This window comes from Antedon mediterranea, chromosome 7, assembly GCF_964355755.1.
Source record: "Antedon mediterranea chromosome 7, ecAntMedi1.1, whole genome shotgun sequence".
NCBI lineage: Eukaryota > Metazoa > Echinodermata > Crinoidea > Comatulida > Antedonidae > Antedon > Antedon mediterranea.
Window position 1 is genome coordinate 30,232,579 of NC_092676.1, and position 12,529 is coordinate 30,245,107.

Here is a 12,529-nt window from a genome sequence, read left to right on the forward strand (position 1 = left end):
AATTTAAAATAAAAAAGAATTAATACTAAAGAATCACTAACGGGTTTGAATAAATAAAATGTTTACAAACTTTTTTTTTAACCAGGGAAAGTAGCAGTGAAAGGTGGTAAACCAGTGGACCCATGTGCACCAATTATGAAGGTGGAATGGAAATCTGCTAAATTAGGGTAAAGCATTCTCTTTTTTCATTGCTTTGTAGTCAATTGCACAATTACCAGATATGTTACCTTAAGCTCTGTCTACACTATCAAACTTCATGTGATGTACATATATATTATCATTATTATCAAAATTTATAAAGCGTCAATTCAAAGACCGACAGGATGATGCCATATCACTACCCTATTTAGGCACATCACACTTTTTTTGTCAAACTAGCTTGATAGTGTAGACAGACCTTTAAACATAACAGTGACACTCTGAATTAAATCCAATTAAACAACTTGGATGAATTATAGCAATATATTAAATTATATTGTGCCTTAATTTCAGTGAGCCTTATGTGATATTCTCCGGAGGTTTATGCCAAGAAAAGGGGGGAACAGGAACCCCTTGTGTGACCATCATTCAGGGCAAGAATACCACAGTCCTTGAGATGGAGTATCCGGTCATTGACTTTGTAAGCCTGTGTGAAACACCATGGCCAAGTGGTAAGTACATACTTAGTTGCATCTTACTTGTTTGTTTAAAGAATAATTAGCAAGAAATCATATTAAAGGAAAGGAACACCCTGGGCTAAATGTGCCACTGTGCTTATAGATAAATGTAATAAAAACATGATTACAATGGTTCAAGGTACAATAGTAAGCAATTTAGTTAAAAAATAGACTTTTAAACGACAAAATATCGGAAATTGAACAGCGCCATTTTGACAGGTTAAGAGCAATTATGTGACGTCAGATTAGGTGGACGCATTCAAGCAAATCCAAGCGCCCATCGTCTTAGTACAGTATTTCAATATGGAAGTGCGGGATATAACCATAAATAAAATCAATTAAATAGCCTAACATACCTAATATTTTCGGAATATGGCTTGGAGTTTTTATAATTCAAAAAATTTGGAACCAGAATATACAGAAAGAGAGTTAGTTTTGCGTCGTGCTGATGAGGAAAAAAGAAGAAAAGAAGAACATTCTCGAGCATAACAAGCCGTCGAAGAATGGTGTATATTCGGCCAGTGTATCTGTACTGTATGCCTTACTAGGCCTAGAACTCGTGTTGAACGAAAATAAAGTAGACACTGCATCGTCAACCAACAGCCTCCGTTTCGAAGGTTTGCCAGTTAATTCCCCTACCAAATCCCGTTTGAAACAGCTAGGCAATAAAAGTAACAATAGATTAACAATAGCTGAAAGATTTACGAATTGGCTTGCAGAAGAAAAGATCGATCGAAGGTTTGTTTACCAAGCCAGCGCATGCTCATACCGTGTCATCGCCGTCCTGCATGACCGCATGTCGCGTTATTAGCCAATCATATTAGCGGATTCGCTTAGCCAATAGAAGCGCTGAATGCAACCGCGAATCTTAAAATTTTCGTCGGCCGTATCTGACGTCACAAACAGGCTGCCATGAGCACAAGATGGCGATTTTCAAATGTCTTGAAAACAGCTTTAAAATCCTGTTTACTAGAAAACTACAAATCCGATTTAAACATAAATTGTGCTGAATATTAAGTTGGTAGGGTTACTTTTATAATAGTTAGGTAAGATATTAGGGTGTTCCTTTCCTTTAAAATGAAAAAAGGTTGATTTATAAATGTTTGTTGTTGTTTAGCAGAGAACCAAGACCCTCATGCCATACTAGTGTTGTTGAACAATGACTTAGTAGTGATTGACCTCATGTCACCAGGGTAAGTACATACTAGTGTTGTTGAACAATGACTTAGTAGTGATTGACCTCATGTCACCAGGGTAAGTACATACTAGTGTTGTTGAACAATGACTTAGTAGTAATTGACCTCATGTCACCAGGGTAAGTACTCTTCTCACTTATCTTTTGTTTTAAAGTGATAAGAATTAGGAAAAATACCAATAAATTAAACTCTCTTAGCACTTTTAAGTGTTAAAACACCTTTGTGTGACCTAATATGTCTGTTTTCCAAAAATTATGGTATTTCAAATGTGTTTTTAATAGTAAAATAAAATAAGTCTAATTTTGGAAGTTTTTCCAGACTGGTATAGTTGGTTCTGTTTATTGTGTAGATATCCATGTTTTGAGAACCCATACCCAATGGATTTACATGAATCGCCCGTGACATGTGTACAATACTTTGCTGATTGTCCCGCTGATCTGATACCTGTCCTCTACTCTGCCGGATCCAACAGTAGCAGAAAAAAGACATCTTATAGTAAAAAGGTAAGTCTACAATCAGTTTAATAGTTGAACTGTAATCTGTAGCAAGAGAAAATGAATCAAGTGTGGTACTAATGAAGTAGTCTTATACTAAATGCTATTTGTTATTACAGAATTGGCCAATAAAAGGTGGACAATGGGGCACTGGTGGAAGTAGTGACCAAGAGATCATTATTACTGGGTAAACATTCATGTAATATGTTAAAATGACAATTATACATAATAAATATGTTCCATAAATGATGATATAACTCCTTTCAGCAATTTACTGTAACTGTAACATTGAATTTTCATTTCTTGACTAAAGCTCTGTCTACATTATCAAACTTTATGTGACAACAAAATGTGATGTGCCCATATATGGACATGATGATGTTATATTACTACCATATTTGGGCATCACACTTTTTTTGTTAAACTAGTTTGATTGTGTAGACAGAGCTCAACTTTGGTTAGTATACCCAGCAGATGAACTTCAAAAGATAAAATATATTAATAAAATGTAATATTAAGGAAGGTTGTGCCTGTCCACCCCATCACCATTGTATTGAATATATAATTAATTTTAATCAATATTTTGTTTGTTTTTGTATCAAAGCCATGCAGATGGATCATTGAAATTCTGGGATGCATCCCAAGGTAGGCATTGAAATTGTTATAGTTTAAAAGTGAACCAAACACGTTATCTTTACAGTGACTAAATCTCTAAACTATCAAACTAGTTTGACAATCATAAGAGTGATGTGCCAAAATATGGTAGTGATATGACATCATCACATCCATATTTTCATTTCATTTATTTATTCGAACACAATCAGGCAAGGGGTTGCAACAGCAACAATGCGCCATAACAAGTGAGTGTCCGCAACCCCTACAACAAACTTCAAAATACAATTATAAAAATAATAAAAAATGTGTAATATATGGCACATCATATTTTTGTGTCACATAAAGTTTGATAGTGTAGACAGAGCTTTAGAATTAAACTGTTATATTTGTCATAGAATTTCAATCAAAAACAATTTGTTTTTACAGTGACATTACAAGTACTCTACAAATTAAAAACAGCCAAGGTTTTTGAAAGAGGCAAACAGCATAAGAGTCTGGATGGTGATGAAGAACCGTATGCTGTACAGAAGATTACCATGTGTCCTGACAGTCGTATTCTGTTAGTAGCTGGTGCCAGTGGACACTTGCTGCTCTATAGGTTCAGTAAGCTGGAGGCATCTTGTGAGATTACGGTGAGTATGTCTTTGTCTTTCTCGTATGCTGGTCTTTGTCTTTCTCGTATGCTGGTCTTTCTTTCTCTTTCCTGCTCTGGCAAATAACAAAAAAAAACAAATTTATCTGTTTATCCACTGGTAAGCAGCACTCGTACTACGCCACTCTTGGTTTGTGTAATATATCTTTCTTACAGTCAGGTTGGCTGTTTTTACATTAAATTGATGTAGTGGCACAGTGTCTTGATAGTTGACATGCTTGCTTTCCATCCCAGAGTTCAAATCCTAGTTTTTCTGAAGACCATTACAGTGGCATTTACTAAAGTCCCATATGAAACTTGGTTTAGAAAGCATGGGTTTCCCAGTCAACTCATTAGTGGAGGTTGTTATCTCTTTCACTTGGATTGAAGAATTTAAAAAGAAAAAACAGATAGATCTAGTGTATTTTGATAGGATTTTATAATTATTTATTTTGATTAATAAATTTCTGGCCAGAGTTTGGAAATATCAATTGTGTACGAAGTAGAGGATCCAGATACACCTGAGACGGAACTACCACCGATGCCAACTCCAAACTCACTCAAGCGTAACACAAGTACCCTCAGCGCTGAGAGCACAGCGGGTATTTCAAACAACGTACCACCACCAGCAGCCCCACCAAGTCCAAACCCCAGCACCGGTGCTCACAAACCAAGTACCAGCTCTGGTGAAGGTATGCGAGATGGTGTTCCGAATCTGAAAGTAAAATCAGGCCTTCAGAAATATACAATGGGATATCAACCAGACCTTTGCTGTCAGTTACTTTGGACCGAAGGAGAACCACCGCCGCTTGTAACATGCCTTCAAATTAACTCATTCTACGGTTTGTAAGTGGAGTTTTCTTATGTACATTTATGAATATTCATAACTATTTACATTTCTTAAATATTACTATGCTTTTTAATATTGATATGGTGGTATAGTCATTGTAGTGTGATAATTAAATAAAGTTTAAAAATTAAAAACTATTTTTTAAAACTATACGTTGTATAATCGTTCAGAATTGCATTCATCAGCTTCAATCATATTTTTTGGAAGAGTTGCAACAATTTATAGTTGTAGTATAGTAGAATTATTTGAACTGTATACTCGTTCAGAATTGCGTTTGGTACTGTGAATGGTCTTGTAATAGTGGATTACATACAGAAGACCTGCTTGCTTCACATGGGTACGCCAAATCTTTACGGCTCTGCTGACCCGTATCAGCGCACTCCGAGGTCACCTAAGAAACCCAAAGTTCCACAAAGTCTTGGAGATATTGTTGAACAACTGACGGATTCAGAACGGTCAAGACAAGCTACAGGTGCAGTAGCTGCAGCTGAACAGGTCAGTTAACTATGGTCAAGTTTGGTCAAGACCTGCATTGAATTATACATTTAATGGCCACCTGAACACACTGTAGATTTTCTTTTGTAACTGAATATACTGGGTATAGGGTGATCTTGCATAATTAAAAAAATTTAAGCTCTGTCTACACTATGAAACTTTATGTGACAAAAAATGTGATATGCCGATAAATGGAAATGATGATGTCATATCACTACTATATTTGGGCACATCACTACCATTTTTGGGCACATCCCATTTTTTTTTGTCAAACTAGTTTGATAGTGTAGACAGAGTATTCGTTAAGATACAATTTAATAGATCTAATTACTAGTAAACATCATTTGGTTTTTTGCTTTGTTTTAGCCAAATGGAATTTGTGTCAGTCCAACTGGTAACAACTCAAAGAAGATGAAATCTGTGACTGATGGTAAACTAACTAGGAGTAAGTCTCAAACTTCATCCCGAAGAGTGACCAAAACACAATCGAATCCATGCGACACAGGAGCTAATGGGGATAGAGATAAGGACAGTGCGGATGCTAGCGGAGTTGGAGGAATATTTAGCGGCCTCTTAAGTCAGTCACGCAGTACATTTTCCTTATTTGGAAGTCAAGGTCTCACCCTCCAGTTTGTCCAATATTATCTTCATTTTTCATTTTCATTTCATTTTTTGAAAAAGAAAACCAAAACATTTTTCATTCAAATTTTTTATTTTTTTTTTTCGCCAAAGAAAACGTTTCATTTCAAACGCATGTGCCATGTCTTGATCAAAAGAGAAAGAAAAACATCATTTAAAAAAATATATACAAGAAATAAAACAGGAAAAAAAACAGCAAAGCACATCTATCAGTCAATTTATTACTATCTTAAATACATCTTGCATTTTGCAAAAATTCTTGCATGCATATTTATATTAATTGACCTGACCTTGAATGACCTGACCTTGAATCAATCTTTTGTTGGCATTTATATTGGATTATTAATTTAAATATTTGAATGCTACGTAATAATGAAATTGTGAATAAATTTAGTTGTATTGGAATAATAAAAATGTCTCATAAATACAAACATTTCAAATAAAAACTATAAAACACATATTAAACACTTTTGGTGAAAAGAATTTAATTTGTACGCTTAATATGTTGATTCAAATAATGATTTTGAAATATATATATAATTTTTTTCAACGTAATAATTATGCCTTTTGTAATACCTTATAATCTGATTGTAAATTGATTTATATAAGTATAATATAATACTGAATTTACGTGTTTACTTATAACAGCTTAGAACTAACAGCAATATAACATAATAATGCTTATTCGTACTCAAACTTAAATATGATGATAATGTAATTTCTTAATAATAATTTTAGAATTATAATATGCAATAGCTTGCATTGTACAGTGTAGCACTAATAACATCTTATTCTATTATAATAATACTAACGCATTCAACATACACAAATCATTCTCATTACTATTATATATTAATCTCATTCTATAGCATGTGGCATTTTACATTACTGCGCTTTATAAATCATTTTTATAGTATTCATTTTAGCATGCATTCATTTTTATTTTGTACTTTTCAATTGAATTTATATATCTTCCATATTTCATTTTTTTTTTTATAAATTATATGATTCTATAACTTTTTAATTTTGAATCAATACATATAGAAAAGGTTAATCTCTAAAGCATTAAAATAATAATTCAAACATCGGTAAAACTATAAATTACATTTTTTTTTCAAGCTGCTTTCCTTTTTTATCGCTTAATCTTTTAATTTGCTTTTTGGAAGATAAAAATATTTTCGCAGATTTATATTTTGCTTTTACCATGCAGTCATTTCAGTACCATTTCAAGATGTATTGTCTGAATTATGACTAATTTAAACTGTTCAATCATTAATATAATAATAATAATTTCTAAGGTTGATTTAATCACCTTATTTCAATAAATTGTTGTAAAGCTCTGTCTACACTATCAAACTTGACAACAAAATGTAATGTGCCCATATATGGATATGGTGATGTCATATCACTACCACATTTGGGCACATCACACTAGTTTGTTAGTGTAGACAGAGCTTAAGGGTTGAGCAGGGTAAACTATATGACAGACAATACTTCTTATCACAAATAATGATACAGTAAATCTTCATCTCAGTGGCAGCAAGATGGCACCTATGCTTAACATGGTTACTTTCTCTTCTTCACCGTCAATATTGATGAATGAAGATAATTTGCATAACTGGAGGGAACTTTGATTATTCCATGCACTATATTAATTGGAGTCCTTTCACCTGTGTCTGTATATTCCTTATCACTGTTTTGGCTTTCTCCACAATTTGCTATGTTGGCATTATGACTGGTAAAACACTTGGAATTCTCCTTATTTGTCCACTCTGTCTCCGTCTTCGTCGTCGCTTCTTCCTCTGTTATTATCCACTAATATTGGATGTACTATTTGCACTATTACATTTTATTGCAAATGTTGTACCCATATTTGGTTACTGTCTTTCCATTTATGGTCATTTTACTAATATGGGTATATTACAGTTTGTGATAATTTATAATAATAGTATGAAACTGCTATATAAGGCGTTATCTACAGTTGGAACTTTATTTTTACTGCTTGTAGGCTAACAATAGAGACAGGTTGTAGATTCTGCCTCTTTTATTCATCACACATCTATTAACAAATTCATCTCTTTAACAACAACATTGTAATCTGAAAGATGTACACTAGCTGATATAACAGCTGCAAGTCTACTCTTTAATATCTAAGGACTGTGGTCCAATTTCTCTCAATGTTTTCAAGCTTTCTGCATATCTATTTTTTGATATCAACATTTTATATCTATTTATAACTTGCTTTATATACTTACTTATTGCTGTTATAGCATTGACATGGAGTAACCTTTGATGTGTTATTCTATACAGTACATACAATATTATACGCTTCTTGTTTTGTATATACCAATTTTCCTTATTTAATAGTCCTAATACTTGGTTCCCACTAGAGACGCAACACAAGGACGTAACGCAACATAAGTGATTTGACCAATCACACGCGATTATTCAAAGGGTTGCTTGTCATTGGTCAACTTGCTTACATTGTGTCTGCATTGTGTCTGCGTTGTCTCCAGTGGGAACTAAGTTTAAAGAGTGATATCGACATGCATGGATTGAATACTTGTTATTTTATGATAAATTAGTTAAACGCAAGAAATATAGGTATTTCTAAAATGAATGCCATGTTCTGCATGTGGACTTGAATGTGTATGGTTAATCTGTGGTGTCAACAAGGATAATATGCACTCTTTAATGCACCTACTGTATATCCATATATAGACAATAAGTATTTTATAAGAATATATAAATGGTTATTTTGATACAAAACATTAAATGGTCCTATTACAATAGTTTTTTAAGTTGAATCTTTTATGTTGATATAAAGTTTTCCAGTACACCACATGTATTTTGTTTCCTTTCAATCACTATACTTGATAGTCCTTCAGAACTAAATATGTGTGGTGTACCGCAAACTGTATATATTAACATATTGATTTCAGCATGCAAACCTTCAAACAATATAGAATATCTTATATATATCTTATAATTCAATATAGGAAAGGTTTGTTCAGTTTATATCAAATAGTATGTAGATCATAGTGTAGAAATGGCTAGGGACTAGAAGTACATACTGAATTTAATGACAACCTGCTTTAAATCTTCTTAGGCTGTAAATTGTCTTACTTTACATTGTGTGGGTTTTATTATGGATTTTAACAGCTTATTCTAATGTCATTTTAGGTGCTTATTAATAACTAAAATGCTTTTTAATGTAACTTTCATGAAACATAACATTTCCAAGTCATTGACACCATCAAGAAATGCATGCATACAAAAAGTATCATAACTTATGTATAGTAATTCATACAATGAATAAGTTCATCCCTTCATGGTGTTAATGACAATTTTTTGAATGCCATCAAAGAATTTGGGTAACCATTAATAACCTATATTGTGAGTGACTTGTATAATATTTAAACAAGCTTATCCAAATTCTTTGATGGTCATTTCATATATTATAGTATTAGTACTGTATATGACCAGTATAGTCCCATGGTATAAAATTTGGCCAAAATCAGGGTGTAGCATTACACCCGGATTGCATTAACAATCGAGTATATCAAATTATTGTATCTGAAGTTGCCTAAATTAGAAAGTGGGATTATACCCAAGCATGAGATTATACTGTGTTATATACGATAGTATTTATACCCCTTTCACATTTGCAAAATGTAACAACTTGTAACCAGGTTTGCATAGTGTGAATACAATCTTGTGGAAAATCTCCCGAGAGAACTCGACACAAAAACAGACTGATGAGAGGCCTGTCTTGTTCCGAGATGTCCTGAGTTGTTGCTACATATGCGTGTATGAAAACAAGTAATAAGTCTAGAGATCAAACCTGGTTACAAGTTGTTACAAGTTGTAACAATTTATGCAGATGTGAAAAGGGTATTAGTAATAGTAAATATTTTTTTGTGAGGAATGTTTGATTTGTACTTTTTGTATACTTCTTTACTAATGCTTTTCTCTCATTTTCTTCTCTTCTTTTAGATCGAAGTGAGAGTTCGTTTACTCAGTCTCGCAGTTCTAGCATGTCAAGTCTGGACAGAGAGTCTAAGGAGGGTGTACAGAGTCTGTATTTTGTGGAGTCCTATGCAAGAAAAACAGGCAAGTACAAAAACTATTAATAATCTATATTAAAATATTGCCATAATAACTAACATCATTATTAACATCACCTCTTACATGAAGTATTAGCGGTTTTTGAGTGTTTGTTACTACTTGAAAGTTGTCATAGTGTTTTAAAAAATTGTCGAAAAGAATAACAATGAAAATAGAATGGACCAATGTAGGTATGATAGATGCCACACAGTGGCTTACTAAACATTAGGTGTCATCTTTGTATCTAGTATGGACCAATGTAGGTATGATAGATGCCACACAGTGGCTTACTAAACATTAGGTGTCATCTTTGTATCTAGTATGGACCAATGTAGGTATGATAGATGCCACACAGTGGCTTACTAAACATTAGGTGTCATCTTTGTATCAAGTATGGACCAATGTAGGTATGATAGATGCCACACAGTGGCTTACTAAACATTAGGTGTCATCTTTGTATCAAGTATGGACCAATGTAGGTATGATAGATGCCACACAGTGGCTTACTAAACATTAGGTGTCATCTTTGTATCAAGTATGGACCAATGTAGGTATGATAGATGCCACACAGTGGCTTACTAAACATTAGGTGTCATCTTTGTATCAAGTATGGACCAATGTAGGTATGATAGATGCCACACAGTGGCTTACTAAACATTAGGTGTCATCTTTGTATCAAGTATGGACCAATGTAGGTATGATAGATGCCACACAGTGGCTTACTAAACATTAGGTGTCATCTTTGTATCAAGTATGGACCAATGTCGGTATGATAGATGCCACACAGTGGCTTACTAAACATTAGATCTCATCTTTTTATCGAGTATGGACCAATGTAGGTATGATAGATGCCACACAGTGGCTTACTAAACATTAGGTGTCATCTTTGTATCAAGTATGGACCAATGTAGGTATGATAGATGCCACACAGTGGCTTACTAAACATTAGGTGTCATCTTTGTATCAAGTATGGACCAATGTAGGTATGATAGATGCCACACAGTGGCTTACTAAACATTAGGTGTCATCTTTGTATCAAGTATGGACCAATGTCGGTATGATAGATGCCACACAGTGGCTTACTAAACATTAGATCTCATCTTTTTATCGAGTATGGACCAATGTAGGTATGATAGATGCCACACAGTGGCTTACTAAACATTAGGTGTCATCTTTGTATCAAGTATGGACCAATGTAGGTATGATAGATGCCACACAGTGGCTTACTAAACATTAGGTGTCATCTTTGTATCAAGTATGGACCAATGTAGGTATGATAGATGCCACACAGTGGCTTACTAAACATTAGGTGTCATCTTTGTATCAAGTATGGACCAATGTAGGTATGATAGATGCCACACAGTGGCTTACTAAACATTAGATCTCATCTTTTTATCGAGTATGGACCAATGTAGGTATGATAGATGCCACACAGTGGCTTACTAAACATTAGATCTCATCTTTTTATCGAGTATGGACCAATGTAGGTATGATAGATGCCACACAGTGGCTTACTAAACATTAGATCTCATCTTTTTATCGAGTTAGTATGTTAGTATTTCACAAGCATTCCTTCCTGAATTGTGTGTACTGTGTAATTGTGTGTACTGTACTGTGTACTATATAGCAGCTTTAAGGTGTAAGAAAAGACACTAAAACTTCTGTCAAGATTAGGCATTTTAGAAATTAAGTAAGATAAGGTATCGCAATTATGTTGTTAAGATATTAGAGGGATAGACAAAGAAAAAATTGACTACTAAAACCTGTATATTTGTAGGTAGTTGTATATTTCTTTTGTAGGTAGGTGTATTATTATTTTATAGCAAAGCGACCTAAGGTGTGAAAATATAAAAATCAACTAAAAACTACAATATTGAAATTAGATGGTGTGAGATGTAAACTCACGCTGTGTATGTCAGGAATGTTAGACGTTTTTTTTTATATTTTGTTTTGTCCTACGTACCTTACCTATAAGAATTTTCACCCCTCCATTGCATAGACCCTGTAACTGGACAGGTTATACCAGAAACGGAAAAAAGTAAGTAACAACCGTATCAAACGGTCTCACTAAAGGTTTCCACACTTTTGTATCTTTTCTGTCAATGAATAGTGTTGATGGTATATGGTTATATTTATCCTTACAAAGCCTAAAATCTGCATTTTATTAACTACTTTTTTCCTTACATATTCAGCACCACATTACAGTTTTATCTCATATTGTATACTTAGTCTCTGAACATGCGTTGTTATAGATAATATTCTGTATACATCTTATTTTCAGTTTTTTTTCTTTGTGGCTGGACAATCTGTGCATGAATGCACTAATTTACTGCGTCTTGTGCATCTCGTGCAGGAGTTAAGCTTTCTTTTACAAATATTATTTTTTTTATATTTACTTCACTGAGCTCTTTAAATTATTCACACAATTCATTGTTTTCACTTTTTTTTATATACTTTTAGTTTACTTTTTATTTTTTATTATGTTTATGGATGTTTTCAAGATTATTTGTTTGAAATAAAATTATTTAAATTTAAATCAGAAGAATGAAGCTAACTAAACATTATAACAATATATTTTAATGGAAATATATTTTACTATTAATATTTTAATGCTTCTTGTTTATTGTGCCAATTATTCTTATTCTATATTTTTCAATACAATATGTTACTTTAACAAAACACTTTGGATAGATATCAGTAAAATAAATATTTTAAACGGTTTAAATGAATTGATATAAAACAATTTTCAAGTATTACTACGTTTTACGTGATAAGATGATTATAACAGTGTGTCTATTCAGCCAACTGTATCTAATTTTTAACATTATTTTTTACAATGGTTATTT

The 12,529-nt window shown here is 33.1% G+C and overlaps 1 protein-coding gene across 6 annotated transcripts in view; it reads left to right on the top strand.

Annotated features, from left to right (window-relative positions):
* Positions 1-12,529, top strand: part of LOC140055214 (syntaxin-binding protein 5-like) — a 37,109-nt gene that overhangs the window by 16,531 nt on the left and 8,049 nt on the right. The window contains exons 8-19 of one of the 6 annotated variants that reach the window (XM_072100475.1): positions 86-167; positions 493-650; positions 1,774-1,849; positions 2,202-2,355; positions 2,466-2,533; positions 2,951-2,991; positions 3,388-3,593; positions 4,068-4,438; positions 4,709-4,937; positions 5,304-5,553; positions 9,573-9,689; positions 11,683-11,721. In XM_072100475.1, coding sequence (XP_071956576.1) covers positions 86-167; positions 493-650; positions 1,774-1,849; positions 2,202-2,355; positions 2,466-2,533; positions 2,951-2,991; positions 3,388-3,593; positions 4,068-4,438; positions 4,709-4,937; positions 5,304-5,553; positions 9,573-9,689; positions 11,683-11,721 — 1,791 coding nt within the window. The remainder of the gene's footprint in view (positions 1-85; positions 168-492; positions 651-1,773; positions 1,850-2,201; positions 2,356-2,465; positions 2,534-2,950; positions 2,992-3,387; positions 3,594-4,067; positions 4,439-4,708; positions 4,938-5,303; positions 5,554-9,572; positions 9,690-11,682; positions 11,722-12,529) is intronic. The other 5 variants (XM_072100476.1, XM_072100477.1, XM_072100479.1 and 2 more) reach the window with 5 other exon arrangements.